The sequence below is a fragment of the Colossoma macropomum genome, unplaced genomic scaffold, assembly GCF_904425465.1.
Source record: "Colossoma macropomum unplaced genomic scaffold, Colossoma_macropomum, whole genome shotgun sequence".
NCBI lineage: Eukaryota > Metazoa > Chordata > Actinopteri > Characiformes > Serrasalmidae > Colossoma > Colossoma macropomum.
The window spans coordinates 35,436,678-35,462,843 of NW_023494799.1; the positions used below are offsets into that span (position 1 = coordinate 35,436,678).

General features: G+C 41.6%; 2 protein-coding genes and 2 non-coding genes across 4 annotated transcripts in view; 3 read left to right on the plus strand and 1 right to left on the minus strand.

Annotated features, from left to right (window-relative positions):
- Window positions 1–137: 137 nt before the first annotated feature.
- Window positions 138–20,394, plus strand: ipo7 (importin 7). The gene is made up of 25 exons (XM_036587335.1): window positions 138–221; window positions 3,402–3,483; window positions 8,121–8,277; window positions 8,396–8,554; window positions 9,657–9,813; window positions 9,947–10,036; window positions 10,757–10,851; window positions 11,064–11,148; window positions 11,233–11,367; window positions 12,391–12,490; window positions 12,593–12,669; window positions 13,805–13,921; window positions 14,065–14,154; window positions 14,324–14,489; window positions 14,882–15,042; window positions 15,185–15,313; window positions 16,029–16,095; window positions 16,209–16,334; window positions 16,982–17,079; window positions 17,157–17,252; window positions 17,465–17,685; window positions 17,808–18,016; window positions 18,238–18,444; window positions 18,547–18,663; window positions 19,310–20,394. Exons 1-25 carry the CDS (start codon window positions 138–140, stop codon window positions 19,405–19,407), a joined length of 3,123 nt encoding a protein of 1,040 aa, XP_036443228.1. The 3' UTR covers window positions 19,408–20,394.
- On the plus strand, window positions 10,102–10,282 carry LOC118819582. Its single transcript, XR_005008185.1, has one exon. It is a non-coding gene; the product is annotated as a small nucleolar RNA SNORA23 (small nucleolar RNA).
- On the plus strand, window positions 13,564–13,733 carry LOC118819583. The gene has a single exon (XR_005008186.1). It is a non-coding gene; the product is annotated as a small nucleolar RNA SNORA23 (small nucleolar RNA).
- A 2,187-nt stretch (window positions 20,395–22,581) lies between the features above and the next one.
- pkd1l2a (polycystic kidney disease 1 like 2a) overlaps window positions 22,582–26,166 on the minus strand; it is a 40,071-nt gene continuing 36,486 nt past the window's right edge. The window contains exons 35-41 of the mRNA XM_036587337.1: window positions 25,498–25,631; window positions 25,283–25,410; window positions 25,025–25,185; window positions 24,619–24,829; window positions 23,898–23,999; window positions 23,683–23,814; window positions 22,582–23,602 (exon numbers count right to left, since the gene is read on the minus strand). Coding sequence (XP_036443230.1) covers window positions 23,471–23,602; window positions 23,683–23,814; window positions 23,898–23,999; window positions 24,619–24,829; window positions 25,025–25,185; window positions 25,283–25,410; window positions 25,498–25,631 — 1,000 coding nt within the window. The 3' untranslated portion in view covers window positions 22,582–23,470. The remainder of the gene's footprint in view (window positions 23,603–23,682; window positions 23,815–23,897; window positions 24,000–24,618; window positions 24,830–25,024; window positions 25,186–25,282; window positions 25,411–25,497; window positions 25,632–26,166) is intronic.

Here is a 26,166-nt window from a genome sequence, read left to right on the forward strand (position 1 = left end):
GCTGATTTATCCGACCCGTCCAGACTCCTCTTCCTTTCGCGCCGGTAGCCGGAGAGCCGCGCGTCCATGTGCGCATCGCCTCGGACTTCATAGATCGCTGAAGCCTTCCAAATCCGAGCCAGACCCAGAACCTCGCTATGGATCCTAACTCTCTGATTGAGGCCCTGAGGGGCACCATGGACCCGAATTTGCGCGAGGCCGCAGAGAGACAGCTGAATGAGGTAAAGCGCGCTCCGCTGTGATGATGGTGTGGTGATGGTGGTGATGATGATGGTGGCAGCGCTTTGGGCCTTCACTCAGCAGGACAGCGTGGAGTCTTCACCTGCGTGTGATCAGCGCCGCTGCCGCAGTGCTGGACGGTGTATCGCAGAACCGTTGCGCTTCTCACACTAAGCAGTAGCGTCTTTAACTGGCTGGATGGTAGTTAATGATCCATGCTGTCAAGTCAGGCCGCTGCTTTCGCTCCCGGCCCCGCTTCTCGGCTGCCCGGGTTTTTCAATGCCGATGGAGCCTAACGTGAGCTATGCTACATAGCTAGTTAGCATGCTAATTTCCAATGTAACCCGCAAACCAAGCGTTCGGCGATGTTACTGTGTTTCAGGGCAGCGTAACCGTAAGAGACGTCAGCGCTTTTGGTTGTAGCAGCTGTACGTTTATCCCGTTGTAAATGTCTACCTAATGCTGGCTCCCATTGATGCACAGTTAGCTCGAGTGCTAACTTAGCCAGCTAACTTGGCTAACAGTCTCTCTCACGTGTCATGGTGGCTGTTGTCGTTGTTCGTCGTTGCCGGCGAAGACTTTCCGTGAACTTAACCTAACTGTAAAGCTTAGCCAGTTAGGTTGTGGTCAGCGATACCGAAGCACTTCTGTATTTATCCAGACGTTTAAAACGACGGAATGTCTGTAGCGACGGTTCGCTGTGTCCGAGTCTTCGGGCCGTTTTAGCGCAGTTGATTTAACTGTCAGTAATGGCATTTCCCTACCAACGCTAGCTAACTAGCCAGCGACTGCTCACTTAGTAGCGTTAGCGTTAGTCAGCTGTGTGACATTTGGGGTTTTGATATGAATTTTTGTCAGCAAAACACGGGTTAACATCAAAGTTAGTTAATCCGTGGTCATTTTGGACAGTAACTTGCCAGTGTAACGAAGGCAGCTCGCTAACTTAATATCATATTTGCTAATTTTCTCTGTGGGGGAAGACGGCTAGCCAGCGCTAGCATTTGCTTTCACTCGGAAATGTGTCATAACGCGAGGAAAAAGGTTAAAAAATTACCTCTAAGTGTTTGCCAAGTTCTCTCTTTTGTACAGATATTGTGGTTTCTGAGCCGCAACATTAACTTAGAATCCGTATAACTGTTAGTTACTGTAAATTACGAGCTGCTGGCCGCTTAAGTGAAATAACTTTATGTATTTATTGCTTAGCCGCTGCTTTGTTTAGTGTGTTGTTCATTTAGAAGGCGAGTGTTTCATGTAGGCTCGTCCGTCTCGTGTATAACCTAACTCCTCTTTGGAATGAAAACAAAGGCCGCTAATGGGTGTTTTCCCTCTTAAGTGTACAGTTTCTTTAAACATGCACTCGGCACTAAGGAATGTATGGTGGAAGTCCTGAGCATTAGGTGAGTCATGTTGTGTGGTATCCAGGGAGAGGTTAGAAAGTGCATTTGTCACTGCAGGGAGGGAGAGAGAGGTTCATTTAGCAGCCTTCTGTGCGCCCTGTGTGGCAGTTCAGCACTAGTAGTTAGATCATGGCTAAGACCAGTGCCTGGTCAGCTTAGAAAGTCCTGCAGTCCAGTTCATTCACTGTTCATTATTTGTGCTCTTTTGCCTCATCTCTGTTTTGGCCGCCTAATGGACAGTTTTTGGTTTGTTAAAGGAGAAGTGGTTAGCAAATGAACACAGACTCAGGTTGAATGGGGGAGTGGATTGATGCCTGCTGCAGTCTCCAGTGACAGAGCCACCATGCTGGCCTGGCTCCAGGCAGCCCATGTGGCCCACAGGCTTAGATTCCTGGGTGCTGACACATTTTGTGAAGAGAGGGAGGGCGAGAACACGCACCACCAGTGACATGGCAATTCAGTCGTTTAAGTAAAAAGAAATATATATTAATCATTTTTTAACGTCACTGTCTAGAGCTTCACTCTTAGTATTCTCTGGATAAAAGGGCAAATTGCAGCCGTGAGAGTAGGAGTTGAAGCATCTGTAAACTTTAAAGTAGGGGTTAAAGTTCTGTAGACGTTAATCCCCCTAGTGTAATCATATGAGAAATATGTAAACATTCATATTGCGTATCACTAGGGATCTGAGAGTGCTTAATTGGTGCTGTCTAAGAAATGTATTAATTCAGGCTTTCTTTCAGCACCGCTAAAGTCAGCTGCTGCAGTCTATTGAAGGACAACAGATGTTTCTTGTTTCTCAGCCTTCCAAGTGAAGTTCAGCCGACAGCATCTGCAGCAGTTTTGTATTCCCCCAACGCTGCAATAGTAGATAATTGCAATTTACAGGCACATTTGGAAAAGAGGCATGCAGTTAAAATCCCTTTTGTTTAACTGTACCTGTGACCGCTTGAGGCGAGTGAAGTATTTTCATTTAGTCGGGTGTAATGGAATGTTAAATCAGGACACAGGATCTGTAATATCCAAGAAGCCAATATGAAATATTAAATGACCCGTATCCCACATTTTTGTTTTATGTGATCCATTTATGATGTTTGTGTGGGTTTATATCCCAAAAACAGTTAACAGGCTGTTGTTTTAGCCTTGTCAATTAAACAGGCTGTTTTTGTGACTGCTACTTGTAAATGATCTCTGATTATGATTAGCTGCACTGTATCATGCCTCATTCAGAAATCAGGGTGCAACACTCCTTGTAACTTGAGAATAGGCAGGGTTAAACAGCTGTAGGTGAAATAAACAGATATATGTAAGTGTTGATTTTGCTGACCACAAAAAAGGAATCAATTCAAAACCTGCTGGGGTTTTTTGTTGGCTTTTTTTTTCTTCATTGTAGTTTCCATATTTTGACTGTATGGAGGAGGGAGTGAATAGTACATTTTTTAAAAAACTTATTTTTAAAGCAAAAAGCAAGGGGGTTTTGGTTTTCCATGTTAAGGATAATCCTGTAAATCCTCAGTTTGAGTTTGATATGCAGTTTCATCCTGTATTGTGAAGACCCTGAGTGTAAACATGCTGCCCACCCTGAAGTGTGCCCCATGTTCCTGGAAATAAGGCTCATAGTCAGTCACTTGAAGCACTTAGTTTATTTAGGGTACCGATAACAAGGTATGACTTTCCCATTTTATTGACAGAGGCTGGAAAATAAACATTTATGGAATACACAATTTTTTAATCCTATTTCTTTTAAAGCATGTAAAACATGATTATTTTTTCTTCTCTCTCTCACAGGGCCATGCCCAGGTAAACTTCACATCCACGCTGCTGCAGGTGACCATGTCTGAACAGCTGGATTTGCCTGTGCGGCAAGCAGGTACGCGGTCGTTTAGACATTTGAACGTTCCTTTTTGTTTACATCCTTGTGGTGCACCCCAGACAACTGTGAATGGTATCTGAGCTGTCAAGCCAAAGATATGCCGTGTCCACTGTGGCCCTGTGACACAGTGTGAGGAGCATGTTCTCTGCTTTGTTAGTCCATCAGTTATCATGCAGTGACACTGAGCTGATGTGTTCTGTCTCCACATTTTTATATACTAGTTTTCCCACATCATTTTTCAAAGTTTCTTTTGTCCATTGGGGTATACAAGCACATGGAGGCAGCAGCTATGGCTGAAAGCATGACATGAAAATTATCACAATTTAAAAGAGCATGATTTTCAAATGACGAGCTACAGTTTTAGTTTTATGTGAGGAAATTTGATCTGATGACATGGAGCTTGTGAACTGCCTGTGGACTGCCTGTGGACTAGGTAGACCAAACACTCACAGGACACTTTACATTAAGCGTTCAAACTTTTTAAGCTAGAAACAAGTGGATCTGGTGGTCATCTTGGCTTAAAATACAGACCTGGATCTAACTTTATAGAATATAAGTGGGGAGAACTAGATTTTTCATACATTGTTGTTCTTTTTAAAGACTTAAGGTCTGTCTCAGTTACATTATTTTCCACTGAGTGGATTCTTTAAAAACACAAGGAACACACTCCTGTTCTCCATAAATGTCCTGTGCTCCACACAGTTGTTTCATTTGATACGTTGTGTAAACCTTCATTATAAGGTTAGGAGGAGCTCTTTGACCACATTCCTCAGATGGTTTCTGTGTTGAGTGCTTAAAAAAAGACCTCATCGGACTGTGTTTGCTTAAGAGAGAGCTTAATCTGTGTCTGACGTTTTAAAGGTCCTGACATATTTAACCTGAGATTTTTCTCGCAGCGTTCTCAATTTATCATCACATTATCACCCATGAGTAATTGTTACAACATCTGCTGCCTTACAACTCCCACACCACATAATACTCTGCTGCTCCTGGGAGGAAAAACAGCATCATAACATCGTAGAGCTTTACCCAGAGGTTAATTTGAGTAGACGGGACATTTCTTCCAGACTGAGACAGCCAACACATGTCCCATGACCGTGCTGCCAGTTAGCCACTGAGCCACTGCATCTGACTCCAATTTGGCCAGATTCAATTTGACTTGTCATTGCTGTAGTGGTGGTGGCAGGAGTGTCAGTGAAATGTGCTCAGTGGCTAAAGCTCTAAATGCTGGAACCGTGTCAGCCCCACCCCCCGCCCCCCCCAACCCCTTTGTAATGTAGTGTGCCTCCTGCGCAGTCCCTTAATGAGCTGCCGTCACAGTAAGATGAGCTGCTGGAGGAGGAGCTGGCCGTGGTCACGGCATGAGCACTTCTTAGAGAGTTATCTGAGCTCTTCCTGGTATCACAGCTTTCCCACATGAAGTAGGGGTGTAAAACTCTCTGGCCTCACACCGATTCAGTTCTTTTGTTAGGATATTTAGAAATCTTACAATCACACAGACGTGAAATTTATGATTTAGAACTGTTTAAAATGCATCCTTGTAAAATAAAGGTTCCTTATTGGTAGCACTAAAAAATTGTTTTTATCAAAATCGCAGTTTGAAATTTAAGTGCAAATGTGAGCCACTTCCAGATGAGCTGAAGCATTAAGAAGCAACCAAACAGTCACATGCTGTGTATGTAACAACACAATTACAAATAACTGGCACTTTAGTGCAACACATGCAGCATTCAAGCCTCAAGCCAGATGAAGAGGCCATGGTTTTTTTGGCAAAAAAAAAAATTCAACTTATTTAAACTGTGATTATTTCTATTGCAGCCACAATATTGGTCAAAAAAATGCAGTTAGATATTTTCCCCTAAATCATTCAGCTCTGCTAAATGGTTATTGGCTTGAATGTATAATTCTAAGAAACATCTTTTGTTATTGAATCTTTACATCATGTAGAGATTCTTTAGAGATAGATAGATGGGGATAGATAGAGAGAGAACTTTATTAATCCTGAAGGGAAATTGCAGCGTGACATAATTGCATATAAATTTATATATACTATGCAGAAAATAAATAATAGAAATAAAAATAGGCAGAAATAATAAAAGTAGACAAAAAATGTACATAAGTTAAAGTATAAGAGAGTAAGAATAAAAGTATATCTATTTGCGCATTTACATGGCATATAAGACAGATTTGTTGTATTTACATGATAGCAGGCACTAAGTGGTATGAGGTCGACTAAAAGCGCAATGAAAACGAAAAACTGAAAATGGTATTTTCCACCCTTCTTACATGTAATTTTCCAAAGATGATTATTTGAAGTACCATCCCATGAAAGATTTTTTTAGACATAGCAGTGTACAAATAAAGAAGGATGATAGGTTTCAATTCAGAATTGAGTATTTATTTCATAATATCACACAAAATACCTTGAAATACAAATGGAACAGAAAAATAAGAAATTAACAAATTACATATTGTATAAAAATTAACAAATTACATATTGTATAAAAATCGGGCGAGGAAGTGTGGTTGGGGTCAGATGGGGCAACACATGTTACTGGAACTGTGGAATGTAGACTGCAAAAATAATACATATTACAATGTTTGCCTTTTTACATATGAAAATAACCCAAGTTCTTTTAAATATTCTTTATATTCATTTCTTTATTTATTTAAATAGGTTATAACATATAACAAATTATTTATCATGTGTTCCATTTCCATTGAGTTTCTGTTGATTGATTTTTAATCACTTGACTGATTCATCATAACTTTTTATACCTTTAACACGGAACTGAACACAGTTCAAGAAATGTCAGTAGAAGGAGCAGATTAAGCTTTCCAGTTCTTTGGGTGTACACACCTCAGCAGAAGCAGAGCTACGGTACCCCCCTCTCATTTCAGGACTGACAGTTAGATTGGGGCTGGAAAGGGGCACTAAGAGATCTGCTGTTTCAGCAGCTGGAAGGATTAACCTCATCCGGCTGCACAGGCACATCCGTGTCAGCAGTCTGCTGTCCAATTCACTCCCATCAAAACCATCCATACCTTTAGCTGGAGGACTAGAGAGCACAGGCTGAGGGTTGGGCCGGTTGAAGTCGTCTCACACAGCCCTTCCACATTTCAACACCAAACGCCAAGCGCTCTATGCTATGTCATCTGGATCACAGCCACGCGGCGCTGATTTCCACATGAAATAGAGGCTGAACTACGAGCCCTTGTGTCAGATGACAGGAGGTGAATACATAAGTGGAAGGGGATTTGTAATGGACCCTGACTGTATGTGTGTGGAGATGAATACAGAAGCGTCCTGATTGTGCTTGAAAAGCACACCTGCTGGTCTTATTGAGCACAAGCTCTGGTGAGCTGATGCACAGAGCCTGCTGTAACTCAGCTTTTTCAGGGGTTCCTGTAGCTTTGGATGAATAAAGAACACCTGTCTCTTCACTGGCCTTGTTTCAGTTATTATCGAAATGTTTCAATATTATGACTAAGGCACTTGTCATGCTGGTGCTTTATTCCAGTCATGCATTCTCGCTAACACAGGTAGTGTCAGCTGAAACATGTTCTAACTAGATTATGGCCTCTTTCTACTGTAGGTCAGAATGCTTCTGAGCACCGAGAGTAACCGTTTCAACACTTACGCATTGCTGAGTGCTGGGTTTTCTGGGAGCATTTTAGCACAAAGACTATTCTTAAATAGAGTGAGAATCGCACTGAATATTCTCTTTGAGTTAAGATGATGTTAACAGCAGGATGCTTTTTCAGGGGTAATAAAAAAAAAGGGCATGGTCTCCTCAGCAGGGTTAGCAGTCTGCTCAGGGCCATAAAACCGTTCAGGTGGGAGGGATTGGTGGCGTAGCTGTTCGCTGATGGGTTCTGTGTTTGTTGCTGTTGTGCCACCACATCCTGCATTATTGAATAACAAAAAACAATCAAGTAAAGCTGTTTGCTAACACGGTAGCAGAATGAATGCAGTGCATCATTCTGTATGTCAAGCCATCAATTGCTAAATGTTAAACGGTGCCAGTAAGTAAGAGAGATGAGCTAGAGGCCGTGAGCTTAGCTTCATGATCTGAAGCTAGTCACACAGGGTTAGATTATGAAGACCAGCAACTGGTGTTGGAGGGACAGAAAGTGGAAATTAAACCTGTTCTGTGGTGTCTGGACAGATTCAGACAGAGCCACTCTACAGTACAGGTTTGGTTCTGACTGGTGCTCAGACCAGAGTGAACAGACTGGTGTTAGTAACAGAATGAAAGTGAATCAGTTCTGTAGTGGTTGGAGTTGAAATGTTAGCTAAAAGTGCCCCACATAACAGTACAAGGTTGATTCCAGCTATTGTAATGGAAAGAGCACACAGAATAACACGGTGTTCTTTCATTTGTCAGTCAAACAGTGCATTTGTACTCACTATAAATTTATAATAGATTTTAATTTATTTATATAAATACATTTGTAAGTGTACTTGTGTGCCTAAATATGTTTGCTGCCATAGCAGTACCTTTTGAAACCACTTAAATACTATCTGCCTTTTAGAGTGCATGAATGTTTTGACAATTGTGCTAGCTTCTGTAATCTTCTCTCTGAGAGATGAGGTTTTCTTACAACAGCAATGATATTCTTCACTTATGCAGGAGTGATCTATATGAAGAACATGGTCACGCAGTTCTGGAGCGAAGGCGACAACACAAACAATGAGGCGCCTGCCGCCAGCAACATCCCTGAAGAGGACCGCCAGTTCATCCGAGACAACATAGTGGAGGCCATCATCCACTCCCCAGAGCGCATCAGGTAACATGGCCTTTGCTGATAAGTGTCTCTGTAGATATAAATGCACACACTCTAGAGGGGTGTGGGCTTTGTTCCCTTTTGTGTCTTAACTGCTTATTTCTTTACTGTCTGCTTCCAGAGTGCAGCTCACCACCTGCATTCACCACATGATTAAGCATGACTACCCCAACAAGTGGACAGCCATCGTTGACAAGATCGGTTTCTACCTGCAGTCTGACAACAGTGCCTGCTGGCTGGGCATTCTACTGTGCCTCTACCAGCTGGTGAAGAATTATGAGTAAGACAACAGTCAGCACAAGCTAAAAATCCACAGATATCCAAGGCTGACCTGAACAGGATTTTACAGGCTTTGAACACTTGTTGTCAATCACCTGTAAAAACAATATTTTAAGCTATTTTTAATCAACCATCTGATGGAACAGATGCTGCTTAATTTGAATGAGTTTCAGTCCAGTCCAGTGGTGATAGATGTGTTATATCTGTCAAAATGCAAGGCTTTTTTGAAACCTGCACCTGAGTGTAGTGTAAACTCCATAGAGATCCAGAAACTTGCTTTTGTGCTATTATAGAAATAAGCAAGTCTGCTGTTTTTGTTTTAAACTTGCTGTAAAACTGTTTAATTACAAAGGAAATGGAGAAAAACAGTGGATTGGTCCCAGGGTACTTGGTACTTGGATAAGGATCACTGTACCGTTTTTCTTTTTGTACAGTAATGCTCTTTTAGCTTGAGTGGCTGCATGGAAAGCAGTGCAGATCGTTGTGCTCTGAGACAAGGTGACGTGAATGCCTGCAATGAATTTGCGCTGTATTCAGCTAAACCAATTACAATTGACTTGTTTTAACATTTTCTATATATTAACAAACACTGTTCTATCTAAAGGTCATTGCTGATGAAATTAATTTTAGGTTCCAATTTTTGTGGCTTAAAAAAACAAATCATCCAATTACTAATAGCAAAATATATACCTGCATACATGAAAACTCAAGAATTTTAATTATTTTGCCCAGCACAACCCAGATGTAGGTGATCAGTCAAGACATGTTATGGTATCTGAATTTGCTTTGCTTTCCTTTTGATTTGCATGGAGTTATGAAGCAGATTTAGCTAAGTAGTAAAAAAAAAAACGTATGGCTACCAGGTTAGCGTTTTGTAGACCTAAATTACCTCAAAAAACACATTGAGGTGTCTAGTTTCAGATACTACTTGACATGCTTTTATCTATAAAGAATAACTATATTTGAGCCTCATATCTCCAGTGAAAAACCTAAAGAAGCCGTCTTCAGACATAAGATGTGTCTTTTATGATGACTACATTTGTAGTAAAGGAAAATGTGTTTGTTTGTTTTTTGTGAACGATTGTTGCATTCGTTTGTTACAGGTACAAGAAACCTGATGAGCGCCAGCCCCTGATTGCTGCCATGCAGATCTTCATGCCCATGCTGAAAGACCGATTCATCCAGCTGCTGCCAGACCCCTCCAGTGACTCAGTGCTGGTGCAGAAACAAATCTTCAAAATCCTCTATGCCCTCTTTCAGGTACTCCTGTTCTTTTAGCTTGAGATTTCACTTCAAAGTGTTCAAAACTGGGCCAGTGCCTAGTGTTTAGAGTATTATTGGATCTTAGTTGTTTGAAGCTTTGGTGTAATGGTTGCTTTCCGTTCCGTTCCAGTATAATCTCCCTCTGGAGCTTATTAACAGGCAGAACCTGACTGAGTGGATGGAGATTCTGAAGACAGTAGTGGACAGAGATGTACCTCCGGTAAGGGCCCATTATCAGCTAATATAGGGCTATTCAAGTTTATTCAAGTATATGGCTTGGCTGCAGGTGAGCGGTGTGCGTGGTGTCTGTCTGCGTTTAGTGTCGTCTCCAGTCTGTGTTTTACAGGCTGTGTGACTGTGCTCACGCCACACTTGCAGCCACAGAGCTACTGGAGATCATAGTACTGGCTTTGTGACGTCTCAGTGACTTCTTACCACTGGCCAGCCTCCAATCTCTCCTACAAAAAGTCATCAGGGACAGTGTTTTGTAGTCTAGTACTGCGATGACCGACAGTTCCTCTACTGGGGGTCTGTTGTCCTGCAAAGTTTGATCCAGTAAATTAACATGGTCAATAAGGAGTGGAACTTCAATAAAAAGTTTTGAAACATATTTAAAATAACTAGTTAGTACAGCTGAATAACTTTCCATACAGTAGCACAACCATTTTAACTCAGGAAGGGCTTGTTAATTAGCTGATTAGTTACATCAAGTTTGCTAGAGTACTCCAACCTGGGTTAGGAACCACTGGATTAGGTGAAGCATGTGTTATTGAGTGAAGATAACAGGTTACCCTAAAGAGCGGAATGTAAAATGGTATACATTGCTTATGCTTGACTATTTCGGTGTTTCTTTAGCAAAAACACAAGTCAGTAGTCTTGCGTAGTCATTTCTTTAGGTGTTGAGCACCAACTGACCATTCCTATGTGTGCTGCTCTCCAGGAGACCCTGCAAGTGGACGAGGACGAAAGGCCTGAGCTTCCCTGGTGGAAGTGTAAGAAGTGGGCCCTCCACATCCTGGCCCGGCTCTTTGAGAGGTACAGCACGCCCTCGCTCTCTCGCTTGCGGAGCGCAGCGCTTCAGCTCCGCTCTGGGAAACCGGAGGTTGAGCTCTCGCTGATGACTCACTGCTGAATTACCAGCCCACGCTGAACAGTTGGAAATACTGGACTGGTTATTTTTAGTGGTCTTTTGTGTCTTTAAAAGTGTAATCTGACATAATGCCCAACCATTACGCTTTGTCTCTTAGATATGGCAGCCCTGGCAACACGACCAAAGAGTACACTGAGTTTGCGGAACTTTTCCTCAAGGGTTACGCCGTGGCTGCTCAACAGGTATGGAAGCTAAATGAAGGCTTCGTTGTCTCGTTTTGAGGCGTGGCTGCATTATGCTAAAATGTTTTGCTTGTGTCCTTACAGGTGCTGCTGAAGGTCTTGTATCAGTATAAAGAGATGCAATACGTGGCACCCAGAGTCCTGCAGCAGACCCTAAACTACATTAACCAGGGTATTGCCCATGCTATCACCTGGAAAAACCTAAAGCCACACATCCAGGTAAGAGGCCTGTGCTTTGTGCAAATTATCTTCCAGATTTTCTTAGTCAGGCTTTACTTGGGGAAATTTTCATGCAACTTGCAGCAACCCATTTATTCAAGTAGTTAGCAAGATTAGTAGTTTTATGCATGCATCATATTAGTCTGTGCTTTTTCATACGTCATTAGTCTATGTAAATCACAACAGCCAACTAACAAATTTGCATCGGGATCAATCAAGTATCTATCTGAATGTTGCATAAGCAGCTGTTTAAACAGCTCTGTGTTTGTTAGCTGGCTGGCTTGCTGGTTAAGCTGACTGGTTTCCAGCAAATAAGCAATGAGTAAGTTTTTAGGGGTGCTTCAATGTGGAACTTCCGTATATAAGTATGTTGAAGCAAATACGTGAGCATTTAAAAATGTAGTAATTGGGACTAAACCCACATGATTCAGCATTACAGAAAAAGTGTGACCTTAGATTTCTGTCGGGTTACGAATGCTGTAAAATGACAAATGCAGAAATTTTAGTGCAGTAGCCCAATATTCCCCTAACGTTCTGCTCTTCCAGAGTACATCATTAAATATCAGTCTGCAGTTTTGGTCAAATCTAGATATATTTATAATGTTTTATGTGCCCATACAGATGAATCTATGTGCCTCTAAGCTTGAGTTTTCCAGAGCTCGAATTTGTTGATGGCCTTTTGGTTAATCTTAATTGAAATAGATTTGTTAGTGCTCTTGTTTGGAGTTACCTGGTGTTATCACATCTTTCAGTTGGCTGTTCAGAGAAATTTGTTTGATACTCAGCTGCTGCAGGTGCAGCCATATCAACAATGAAACAAGTTTTCAGTGATTGCAGGAGGCAACACAAGTGAAATTTAGTTTCAAGCATCTAAAGTTGTGTGAAAGATGCAGAGCACCATGTAAAGCCAGCCTGTGAGTTCATTAGCATCCTTCTAATCGTTTTTGGTGCAGGCAAACACATTTTGTCTTTTCCTTTGTCCAGAGATGATATGGAATGTCTTTTGAACATGTCTGATTGCAGGGCATCATTCAGGACGTGGTCTTCCCGCTCATGTGCTACACCGACAGTGATGAGGAGCTGTGGCAGGAGGATCCCTATGAGTATATCCGCATGAAATTTGGTAAGAGTGTTGGTTATTGCAGAGTTTGCAGCTGCAAAGAGTCTCTTTATAGCAGTTTGAGGAAGTTCAATACTGATGTCTCTCATTGTCACTTTCCATTAGATGTGTTTGAGGACTTCATCTCTCCAACCACAGCCGCTCAGACTCTGCTCTACACCGCCTGCAACAAAAGGAAAGAAGTAAGTGCTCGCAAAGCACCATCTGGCATAAACAGGCCTGGCATGCTACTGTTTGGCCACGTTTCTGAGTGTATAGGTCTCATTGCCAACATGCTGATGTATCCAATCGGCACCCTGCTGCTCATATAGCGTCATGGTTGGGCATCTGCCGAGACTGCCTCAAAGGGGAGAGAATGAGTTGGGAGCATTTGTCTGTTGTCGGAGAAATGTGGCTTTCTTCATTCAAATTTTCATTCAAATTACACTGACAGCCTTTTGTGTATGCATTTTTAGATATTTAGAGTTTCACATTTTTTTGTCGTGTTTAATATATTGGAGCCTGACGAATATGTGGGTTGTTCAGTAATACTGGGCGGTATTGAAGACCTGCCCATTGATTGGTATCAGCAAAAATACTACCAATAATGCTCCGATGTGATATTTTCTTTTTGTGGCTGTGGCTTTGCCAGATTCAGGCTTGCAGTCTCATAACGATAGGGCAAAACCACTTGGGAGCAACTTCTGAGTCATCTCACATGAATAGTTTCATATTCAGTCATAGTCATCACCATCAGACTGAACTGGCAAATTTAAACACAAAATATCATGGTGAAAATAGTATCCTTTAGCATGAGTAACCTGTTTTAACACAATGTATAAAGAACTGACAGAAAGAGAAGATAATTAACAGAAACTAGCATAACCTCAAAGTCTGGGATGGTCACTGATTTGCTACAATATTTTCAAAGACTATCAGTTTTAAATTGTAACATTTCTTAAACAGCAGACTCTTCACAATCATGACTGTTCATAGCTGACAACTGACAGTCATAAGTCAGTAAAGCGTTGTTTAACCAAATTTGATTGATCGAACTATTGAAAATAACATTAAGTGGGAGTAAATCACTGGCTGCGGGTGGGCGGTGTGCGCAGTGTCTGTCTGCGTTTAGTGCCGTCTCCAGTCTGTGTTTTACAGGCTGTGTGACTGTGCTCACACCTCACCAGCAGCCACAGAGCCTCTGGAGATCATAGTACTGGTTTAGTGACTTTTTACCACTGGCCAGCCTCCAATCTCTCCTACAAAAACTTCATAAGGAATGCAGTTTGTGTGCTTTTATTGCAGTTTTGTATGTTGACTGTGCCTCTTCTGTTACAGGTGTTGCAAAAGACCATGGGCTTCTGCTATCAGATCCTCACTGAACCCACCTCTGACCCCCGCAAGAAGGATGGTGCACTTCACATGATTGGGTCCCTGGCTGAGATTTTGCTCAAGGTTTGTTGTGGGGGGAAAAAAAGCAGTGAATTACACCCCCATTGTGGTGGGATCTGATTCTTAAATTGCTTTTCAAAATGTATTGTCAGAGGTACTGATCTTGTACGACCCATTATTGATTGTCTTTTGTCTGTGCCTTAAAGAAAAAGATCTATAAAGACCAGATGGAGTTTATGCTGCAGACCCACGTCTTCCCCCTCTTCCGCAGTGAGCTCGGTTACATGAGGGCAAGGGTAAGAGGCGACATTAATAAGTAAACTTTCTCTAAAAATGATTTATTTGGTAGACCTTATGCCAGATTACACTTGAATATTTCGATTGAAAACGGTAGGAATGAAAAACCAGATATGAACTTCTTGGAGCACTGCTGAACATCTCTCTACTTCATTTTCTTGACTCCAGGCCTGTTGGGTCCTGCACTACTTCTGTGAGGTGAAGTTTAAGAGTGACCAGAACCTGCAAACAGCTCTGGAGCTGACTCGTCTCTGCCTCATCAACGACAATGAGATGCCCGTCAAAGTGGAGGCGGCCATTGCCCTGCAGGTCCTCATCAGCAATCAAGAGAAAGGTAAATGGCACTTACATCATTGCCATTTTTAATTCTTTATAGAGCCCCCCTGTTCGAGGCCCATCTCTAGTGGAAGAGATGCACATCCTCATAACTGAGTTATTGCAGTTAACATGTCCAAAAGCATGTAATTATAATAAAGCAGATCTTTTTGATGTTTTCAGCATAAGTACAGTTGAAACGTGAAGTTCATCTGTTTAGTTTATCTCTCAATGATAGTTCGACTTAAATGACATACAAATTTTCAGGCTCTCAAGGGTTCATGTCATTAGACATAATGACAGTACTCTGAGATTGCACCATTTGAAGAAAATAGTTTAAAATAGTTTTTCACTCTGCCCTCATCTTGAGTGGTACATGTGGTCACTATTAGATGTTTCCTTCTCCCGTAGCCAAAGAGTACATCACCCCCTTCATCCGGCCAGTGATGCAGGCTCTCCTCCACATTGTGCGCGAGACAGAGAACGATGACCTCACCAACGTGATCCAGAAGATGATCTGCGAATACAGTGAGGAAGTGACCCCCATTGCTGTGGAGATGACCCAGCATCTGGTAAGGCCCTCCAGCCTGTGGCTTAGTCACTGCTCCTAACGGAGGTTTTTTAATGATTCATTCAGAAGGATGATTGCAGTATGCAGGGCTGTGTGCGTTATCACTTGCACGCACTCATGCATCTCTTATGTTCTTCTCCCAGGCTATGACCTTCAACCAGGTGATCCAGACTGGCCCTGACGAGGAAGGAGGCGATGACAAGGCAGTAACAGCCATGGGCATCCTCAACACCATTGACACACTCCTCAGTGTGGTGGAGGACCATAAAGAGGTCTGTGTAGCCAGATGCCCACGCTCTGACTGACCCTCTCATAGCCGAGCAGTCTGGTTTATAATAGCAGGGCTGTACAGTATGGACTTATTTTATACACTGATTTTTATATGGCTGAATTTATGATTTCTATGTGCTCTAGCCTGCATTATATGTGAGAAACTGATTTCCATTTGTTTGATCACATGAATATCTGTAATTGGCCAAGATGCATACTTCTGCTATGTCAGTATTGTGAAGGTCAACTTTAATAATAATTAGCAAATGATGTATTGTATAGCCCAGCTACACTGTGATGTGATTACATCCCCTTTCTGTCCTCTCTGGCTTGTATCAATGCTGATGTACTTCCAGCCACCCACAAGCTCCAGGGAACACATACTGTTCTCCAGCCCTCTTTAACATGCCTTATGGGCAGGCACTCTAGAAATATAGATTGAGTGGCTAGTACTGTAAAGCAGCCAACCGCACAGCCATCTAGTGTCTGTCTAACTTGGGATAATGCTTGACAGTTGCTGTTTATCTATTAAAAGCTGTAATTGTGCACCTTTGGGGCACTTCGTTGCACCAGATTGGTGAAGGAAATAGTCAGACAGTCATACACATTTGTTTCTTGGTATCTGTTTCCAGTAATTGACAGTGCTTTGTAGGAGGCATCTTGCCAGCGCTCAAGTAACTGAATACTGGCTTATTAGTGTTTCCTGGCTCATTTCAGATCACACAACAGTTGGAGGGGATTTGCCTGCAGGTGATCGGCACAGTGCTGCAGCAGCACGTCCTAGGTGAGCATTGCCCTTTCTGCTCAGTTCAACAACGTTCTGACCGTGACTGACATTTTAAAGTGGTCCTATATTTATCCAGGTCAGGTGCCTCACTATGTGTATGTGTTCCCCAGAGTTCTACGAAGAGATCCTGTCCTTGGCCCACAGTCTGACGTGTCAACAGGTGTCCCCTCAGATGTGGCAGCTCCTCCCTCTGGTCTATGAAGTCTTCCAACAGGATGGTTTTGATTACTTCACAGGTAATTTCATTTTGCTTGTTTTTGAAGCTGCTTAAAATCTTGCAGGGTTTACACAAGTAACCAGAAAGGCCTGTACAAAGTAGTTTACAGCCTTACATCCTTACCAGAAACAAGTTCTCAGGGTTACAATTGTATGCTTGAATACAGGTGGTAAATGTTATGCAGTGACAAACTCTTGAAACCGAAAACCAAAACCATAAAAAGCTGACGCGGTTTACAAAAACGTATTAAAGTTAATTCCTTATGTAGACTGCCCTCAACAACAAAGAATGGTTGGTCGTCCAAGGTAATGACTTTCATAATTTTTGTCCCTTGTAGAAACTGAAATAGTCTCGCACAACAAACATTTTCACTGTTTTGTTGCCGTCATACTGTTTAAACACAGCAGGAAAATGAAGGGACCAGCATTTTAATCATTATCCCAGTAATTTGAATGAAAACTAGATAAGGTCTTGGGTTCTGTCCATCCGTTGTAGGCCTGCTTAATTTAATTTTTTTAGTGTACAGAATTCCAGTGTGTCCCTAATATTGATGTGTAAAGTTTTTGGTAAGAGGGACCTCAGTGAAGAGCCTTTTATCCTTTTAAGTCATGCTCCCCATTCGTTGGAGATGTTTTTGCTCTTTATTTATTCACACATCTCTTCCAGACATGATGCCACTCCTCCACAACTACATTACAGTCGACACAGACACTCTTCTGTCTGACACCAAGTACCTTGAAATCATCTACAGCATGTGCAAAAAGGTAAGCCCGTTAGATGCACTGTAGATTTGAGATTTTGAGTTTACAACTCAGCTGTAACGAGTGTTCTGTCTTTTTAGGTTTTGACAGGTGACCCAGGTGAGGACCCAGAGTGTCATGCTGCCAAGCTGTTGGAAGTAATCATTCTCCAGTGCAAAGGACGCGGCATTGACCAGGTATCTTCCTAAACCGCTAAATCTGCGGCCTTATTATTCAATGATTAATGTTGAGACTTATTATATAGTGAGTCCTATAAATTATCAGGCAGCTACTATGAAACTGGTAGGTAATGTTATATAATCACGAGAGTGAGGGATTGAAGTGTTTTAAGAGATTAAACTAAACTGGGCAATATTGATAAAGTTGCCGTTGTTGCTTGTCCCTGCAGGTGGTGCCCTTGTTTGTAACCACAGCGCTGGAGCGTTTGACGCGGGAGGTGAAGACCAGCGAGCTGAGGACCATGTGTCTGCAGGTGGCCATTGCTGCCCTGTACTACAGCCCTCCTCTGCTGCTCAACACTTTGGAGAACCTGCGCTTCCCCAACAACACCGAACCAATCACCAACCACTTTATCTCCCAGTGGCTCAAAGACATCGACTGCTTCCTCGGGTACTTGTCTTGTGGCTTTCATGTCTTTCTCCCTATGGCAGACTTGTCCTGTAGATTTGATCATACATTTTATTTACCTCTGCATTTGCTTTAGCAGCAATTCTGTACTTTTGTCATTTTAGGCTCCATGACAGGAAGATGTGTGTGTTAGGGCTCTGTGCTTTAATGGATCTAGAGCAAAGGCCACAGGCCATCAATCAAGTCGCTGGTCAGCTCCTCCCCGCTGCCATCCTTCTGTTTAATGGCCTGAAGAGGGCCTACGCCTGTAGGGCTGAGCATGAGAACGAAGATGATGACGATGATGAAGATGCAGAAGAGGAGGATGATAATGGTAATTGATAATACGGAAATATGTCAAATATGTTGTGTTAGGGATTAGTTAAGAAGTCCTGTGGAAGGTCATTGTTAATGTGCCCATACTGTGTCTGTGAAATATACTGTCATCCAGAACTTGTAGAATGTTATGTTGAACAATGTTGAAAGTAAGCTTGACTCCTTCCCTGATTTTTTTATTTTATTTATTTTTATTTTTTGGGTCATGTTTGTTTCTAGCTGAGCTTGGAAGTGATGAGGATGACATTGATGAGGAAGGCCAAGAATACCTTGAAATGTTAGCCAAGCAGGCAGGAGAGGATGGCGATGATGAGGACTGGGAGGAAGACGATGCTGAAGAGACTGCTCTCGAGGGCTACACCACCGCAGTTGATGATGAGGACAACCCTGTTGATGAGTACCAGATCTTTAAAGCCATATTACAAAGTAAGAGCCATTTGGTAAAAAGCGTCCATCTTTAAAAGCGGTGCAATGCTTTGGTATTTTTTAAGGATGCCTTGTTGACTTGATGGACTTTCTTCTCTGTAGATATCCAGTCCCGTGATCCCACATGGTACCAGGCACTCACCCAGACTTTGGATGAAGAGCAGGGCAAACAGCTTCAGGACATTGGCACGCTTGCAGATCAGAGACGAGCAGCACATGGTATGCCCAAAGAATTTAAGAGGACACATTAAAACAATAAGCCACCAGAGGTTGTGCATTACTGCGGTTTAATCATGGGGGAGGGTGTTCTTAGGCACGATCTGAATATCACAGGCTTGAAATAATGGAGTTATTTAGCTGGTAACTGTCTTTTAGCCTGTTAAATAGCTGACCAGCCTAGTTCTAGTCAAGAGAAGTTGTCAGCTCCCCAAAAAAATGGGTTCTTACTTCATCAGTACACTCGGCAGTCCATCCGAGATTGTTCCATTAAAAGCACAAGAATTTTCTGTGGCACAGTAATACAGAATTCAGTTGTTAGGTGGTCATAGGTGTGCGTGTATGTGTGGATTTGACTGTTTCGAACGTGGCTCAGCCAATCAGATTTTAGGACAGAAACTGTTTCATAAAGAATTTTAGGGTGGTGTGTGTGTCCAATGTTAATAATGTGATGGGTACTCTTATTTGTTTGATGCTTTTTTTTTATTTTTTTTTGTTCTTTTTCTTACCCCTACATTGGTTCAAGCATAAGTTTCCTAAACCTCTCTTTGCATGTTTCTATTTGTAGCATGAATAATATTAATCGTTTGAAATGTTTGAGTTCTTCTTACTAATTTGTTTGCTGCTCTCTCTCCACCTTTTGTTCCAGAATCAAAGATGATTGAGAAGCATGGGGGATACAAGTTCACAGCTCCAGTGGTGCCAAGCAGTTTCAACTTTGGAGGCAACGCCCCTGGAATGAATTGAGTCCTTTCTCTCCCCCACTCCCCTTTCTTACTCTGTGACTGATTGTAGTGAAGTGAAAAAGCTTGTGTTGTTCCCTCAAGTAGTGGTTCCAGAACTGGTTCTTCTCACTCACTCTTCAATCTGACTATCAAACTGGACAGCACCAGTACACGTGGGAAGACAACCAAATGCAACCAATGGCTGGGAAAACGAACCAAGGACTTTGCAAGTGAAAAAAAAGAAGCTTTGAACAATGTTGTCTTATGGAATCCAAAAACAAGAGGGATACCATGATGGCAGCTCTTTTTTTTCCCTCCCACTCGCATTCATTGGGGGCTATAAATAATCGAAATTGATAATGGGACAGAATCTCAAATCATTTTCACTGTTCTGGCCAAAGGGCCTCTAAGATTATTACCTCTGGCGGTAGTGTGTCAACCTTTTTTCTGCATAAACAAAACAAATTCTCATGATATTGTACATACTAGCCAAGGCTCTTGATTTTTAAGTAGCCTGGCCAAACATCCAGAGGCATTTGTAAGGTGTCAAACGTGTATTCAAATGTAGCATATTGGATACTTGTCATAGCACTATGTGATGCCTGAAATCTGTAAATTAATGACTAGCACTTTCATATTGTTCAGGTCTCTTAGCCTTCTGTATCAGACTGCAAATTTTTTTAAAACTCAATTGAAGCTATTTAAAAAGAGTAACTGTAACTTTGTTACTTGGCAGGCAACTTGTCCCATAATGTCTGGTTGTCAGATGATTTGCTTACGGTAAAGTAAGTGGCAATCCTTTGCTGCTTGTAATGGGAATATTTAAGGTTCCAAAAAAAAAAAATGCTCTTAGTGCTCAGTCTGGACACAGGACAGTGTGTTGCCAGCACTGAAGGTTGTTCAAATAGTTCATTGGAGCATGTACAATTGGGCTGGATTGTGAAGGTCAAGCATTTGGTTGATGTAAGGATGAACCATCTATATATGACATTAAAGAAAAATAACTTCATTGGTTTCTTTTGTGACGGCATTGCTGCCATATTGGAATCAGGACTGGCTAAGTCATGGTATATGATGATCCTAATACTACCAATACTGCATTTACTTTTATATTCATGTTCATGCATGATGTTATAATAGACATTTGGTAGGGAGAGTATCGGTGGGTGACCGGAGAAACTGAGAACACACAGGCATGAAATTGCAACTGAATTGTCATGAAGTATTATGTCAGTATTATGCCAACTGAAGCTCAAAAAACCCTGATATCCTCTTTTATGCACATGAGCAAGACATGCTTCACTTTTCTTTATGGAAAGGAACACTGCTGAAACTGACACATCAAACGTTTGCAGGTTTCATAACTATTGTTATTAAAGGACATATCTGACATCAAGCAGTCGACACAACTTTTAAGGTTGAAAGCTTAGTACAAAGTCCCAAAAGGCAGTGTTCTAGGACTACAATAATAAGGGCACATATCTAGATGACTCAGTGCAGTGCAATAATGCGAAGAACAACATGTAAAACATGCTTTTAGGTCTAATCACAGTATTTTGCATGTAGACACTGCTAACATTTACAAAGATAGTGGACTGCTGGTGGGCAATGTGACAATATTTATTGGTATTGTGATAAACCTTGCCACCATGTGCTTTTCTTAGCATACTGTAGATACTGTCTGTGGGGAATTCCACCAAATAATTTCATCATAAACAATTTCTGCAATGTTTAAGATGCCAACAAAGTCATTCAGAGTGGTATAACGTGAAATGCTCTAGAGAAACCTCTAAAAGCCACCTCACAAAGTTAATGCATGAAATGGGTCCAGATACGCTGCTGGATTCCTGAGACATTGTATTTTAGCTTTGAGATAAGCATGTGGTGTAAAATGTACTTTTCCCCAATTTCTTTATGGCACAGAAGTACATGCAATGGGGTTTGTAAGGAAAAATGGTCCCAAAAGAAAACTTTTCTTCAGATTTCCCGCCATTTTACCATCAACATTCGATTTAAAACTCATAAGGCATATAGATTCATTGCTTTGTTATAGATGGTGAATAAAAGTATTATGTACAGGGTGATTCATAAATATTCATCCGATTTCAAAATGATTTATTTCAGTTGTAAATCATTACAGAACAATGCAGTAAACTGTAAATGGTTTAATTGAGCGTAAAGTTTATGTATTTTCACAAGAGCTCAGTAAAAACCTCCTCCAGCTGTACGGACAACATCAACGCCATAGTGAAATTCATCCCATACTCGATTGAGCATGTTGGGTGTCATTGTAATCATGACTCTTTCAGTGCGATTTCGGTGATCATCCAGTGTTGTGGAACCAGCAATGAACGCTCTTAGCTGTTGGAGGTTCACTGGCCATGAAAATTACGCTGCACAGTTATGACAGATTCACTCTTATTGAAGAGGAGAACACAGAACACTTTTTGCTCAGGGGTCGCATCTCCTCGCAGACTGAAAGGAGCCGTCTTCCACTGACAGAAACTCTATGACCCTTTCTTTCAATTGGAATGTGATTGGTTCCTTGGCGCTTTACGGTTGTAAAAATATGGCGCTTTGAAATCGGATTAATGTTTTTGAATCACCCTGTATTTGTGTGGTAGACATCACACCCCCCTGGTTGCTGTCACCACCATTGTATAGAAATCCAGGTTGGTAAATTTCTCTACAATGAACTATTTGACGTCAAGCCACTCTGAATGACTTCGTTTTTGATAGTATTTTTAAATGTAGCACTACTGGTTCTCAAACTTCTGGGGCCGTATTACAGAATCTTTTTGAACTTAAGATCTGACGGGTCAAGATAAGATTTCTCACAAATTCGTATTACAGAAGCAAATCTGATCTTAATTTAAGAATCTCATCTTACTGCATCTTATCTCAAGTTAGGAAATCTTATTCGATTGAAGTCGACAATCAACTGTCGTGTCTGTTACCTAGCAACCGGCCATAGGAGCACAGCTGAAACGTAAACATGTAATCAAGTTAGTTAGCCAGACAGCTAACGTTAGCTGATGTAAAACTGATGTAAAAAAGGTCAAACAACTACGGAGCCCTGCTGGTGACATCCTGTATAAATAGTGTGTGGGAAAGCGTGTGGGAATGAGATCCTAATGTGTGGCCATGACTTAGTAAGGCATGGGAATGAGATGATTAAGTCGTGGCCATGACTTAGTAAGGTGTGGGAACGAGATCATGGCTTACTAAGTCGTGGCCATGCATTAGGATCTGATTCCCTCGCCTTACTAAGTCGTGGCCATGAAAACAACAGTTAAGGAAGTTAATAATATTCTGACAGCGCTTCGTGCTTTTTATCAGAGCGTCGTCGCTCCACAGTTTCAGTTTCATTTCCCAAACGCTTTAGCCGAGCGTGTTAATGTTATGTGTGTCTGTTCATTCCTCCTAATAAACAGACACATTCAGCTCTGTCTCCTCATTATTCACCACCATCACTGTAATATTTTATCTGACAAGATTTCATCAACAATAACTCACAAAGGTAATAAGAGTGAATGGTGGAGATCGAGGCTGCAGCATCTGGGGCTTTAAATGCTGTTAGAAAGAAACTCCCAAGTCAAAGCACCGTTTTCAGTGTAGATCAATGTAGCGTCATTATGCTACTTATAGTGAACTGTGCTGCCTGTCGCTGCATAAAACAATAGAAACAGACGATTAAAACAGAAGTTAAGACGCTCTGGGTTTATCTTAAAGTTAAGAAAATATTTAGGATATTTTGGCAACTTAGGATGTTTCTGTAATACTGTTTTCTTATCTGGAAATAAGATTATAGACTTAAGAACTGTTGTTCTGTAATGGCTTCTGTCCTAACTTCAGTCATAACTGAAGTTGCCATGACAACAAAGCAGATATGATCTCAGACTTAAGAATTTTCTGTAATACGGCCCCAGAAATACTTAATACTGTGATCCATATTGTATATCGAGAAAATGTCTTACCAAGTATCATGATATTTTTGCCATATTGCCCACCCCTAACAGGCCATGACATTACAGCTTTCTTTATACATGTAACACAAATGTGCAGTAGCATGACATCTGGTATGCCTATGACACGACAGAAGGTGCAGTGTTGGAGACTGTGGCATTGTCAGTCAGCTGGTTCATCTTCACCTTGACTCCAAACAGGCTGCATATCTTCATCAGCATCAGGTCTACAATTTCCTCCTCTTCGGAGGGCTGAGGAACAAAGATAAGAGCTTGTTTAATAGGGTTAAAAAAACCTTCCAAATGTTAGATGGTGGAGAAACCATCTGTACCTTATGGTGTAACTGCTCTTCACTGAATGCCACCAGGATGACGGATATGAACAAGTTCAGCACCACAAACGTCATGAAGATGATGCAGGACCCAATGACAAACGCACCGAGGACGGGGTTATAATCCAGAACCTGGATTAATGCAGAGATGGTAATTATTATGGAGATTGCAGTCATTATGGAAGAGCATCTTAACACTGATATGCCCAACATACTTCCTCATAGTTGAAGATTCCCAGTTGTAAGCTGACCATGGTCTGGGCAGCATTTAGAAGAGTCCGGTATGAGTAAAGCTTCCAACCATACATGAGATTACACTGCGGGAAGACAAATCAAGGTGTTAACGTCTTAGTACAGGGGCGTCAAACTGGACCAGTAAAAGGGTGATATTAAAAAATCTCATCAAATCTGTGGGCCAGAGGAAAAAATGTTTTAATTTTATTTTTAATGAATGCTGTGCTGAAACCCAAACTGGCCATTGTTTATTCAAAACATGCAAAAAATACAGACACTCGTAGACCTTGAAATATTCCATGGACACCTGAAATATTCAAAATTTATTTATGCTCGGTCTCTTAAACCTACATACCTAACCTACATATCTAGACATCTGGCATCTTCCTTTGCTGCAAGACTTGGGCTCATTTTCTGAGCTGCTGAGCTAGTTTTTAGTGTGTATGTTGGTTGAATTGCAGCTGAAATGCATTGTGGTGATATGACTGGGCTGGAATTGCACATAATTGTGTAGAATTGAGGTGTAACTGCTGGCCCATATATTGTTGTTGGTGTTTTGGTGTATTTGGAGTCTGACAGCCGTGCAACTTTATTATGTCGACTAAAAAATGTTAATCTACATTGCTTGGGCTCCTCGGGACTAGAATTAAGAACGACTGTTAAAGTTAGGGTAAATTCTATCAATTGTAAGTCAGTTCTCACAGCAATGGAGTAGGCCAAGAACATGATCGTCATGACCACGATGAAGCCGGAGATGTCGTTCCACGCCCGCTGCAGCGTGGAGGTGATCATGTGAAGTTTCGGGTTGAGACGCAGCAGGTGCCACAGTTTCACGGTGGCCAGCAGAACCAAGAAAGCTATAATGTACCCGAGAACTGCATCTGCTGTGGCAGTTTCATTGAAACCAGCAAACCTGCCAAAGGAGCACATGATTAGAGCGCATAGTACTGGCAAGTCCATCTGACAGTCCACATTAACTGACATTTAAATGTTCTTCTCAGCGAGGGATGACTGCGTACATTAGGTCAGCAAAGTTCAGAAACAAGCATGTATTCATGTCCTGGTGTAATAACTTCATCAGAGCATAAACTGAGAAAATCTCACTTACTGGTCTTTGTGGTTTTGATAGTACTCCATGCTCTGGTTGCCCAAAAGTGTCCTCTTGACAAATACAGATAATGCACTCCAGCTTAAAATAATGATGGCAAGCTCTAAAAGATTCCACTTGCTCCTGAAGTATTCCCATTTTTGCAGCTTCATGAGCTTACCCTGTGAAAACCGGCATATGCATCTATTTATCCACATTCTATGACCCTTTATTAAAGCCATCATAAATGAGTGGCAGTGTTATTACGAATAGACTGACCTGCTGGAACATGTAATAAAAGATGAAGAGAAAATAAATGACCTCAGAAGCCATGACAAATATATGAAGGCCACCGGTGGACTGATAGAGGCGGACGCTCTGCAGCTCACTGCGACACTGGAATGCTCCTATGAAAACAAAAAGAAGCTCAAGAACTTTCTGGACTTTCTTTTTAAATTGAAGAAACTTAGAAAGTCCAGGAAAACAGGCCTCACCCACTGCCGTGGTCTCAAACATCAAAGTGACAATACAGAAGAGGTTGACGTTGGCGTTATAAACCGTGAATTCCACGAAGACAGCCCGGGTGTACACATCCAACCAGATGTTGTCAAAGAGATACTGAAGCAGACTGTGAAAGGGGAAAGCAGTGGTTTGTCTTTTACTTAACATGCATGTTCTGAATTCAAGTAAATTAGCAGAGATGGTGAAGCTGCTCCATAAATCTTGAGAACAAAGCTACAGACAGGTGCCAAATTAACCCCTTAAAAGGCCAGGGTGGGCCAGGGTCTGCCAGTGGGCCCAAAGTTTTGTTATACACTTCTATAACCAAAGAACAGCTCAAGCAGTTTGCATTGAAGTCCATGTAGATACTGAATAATTAGCCTTACTATAATTAGCTGGGATTTTAAGGAGTTAAAGGAAATGTATGGGCCACCACGAGCCACCAGAACAGCTTTGATAAATTTTTCACTATTTCCTTGTGGAGAATATGGAGAATAAGGATGCCTCATCTGCCCCCATCACTTCTTTCCACCCCTCTGTAGACCAGAGCTGACAGTTTTTGTACCACTGAACTCTCAAAAGTACAGTCCTCTTTGTAATGAGGGGTTTATGCCCTACAACCCTACATTAATATTCCTCTCTGTGTAGTTGTGGACGAACTG

What these genes read in the sequence shown, in the direction of transcription:
- ipo7 (XM_036587335.1), top strand. Translation starts at nt 138, where the DNA reads ATGGATCCTAACTCTCTGATTGAGGCCCTGAGGGGCACCATGGACCCG. An exon ending in CAGAGAGACAGCTGAATGAG is followed by an intron (nt 222 to 3,401) that starts GTAAAGCGCGCT and finishes TCTCTCTCACAG; the next exon opens with GGCCATGCCCAGGTAAACTT. An exon ending in TTTGCCTGTGCGGCAAGCAG is followed by an intron (nt 3,484 to 8,120) that starts GTACGCGGTCGT and finishes TCACTTATGCAG; the next exon opens with GAGTGATCTATATGAAGAAC.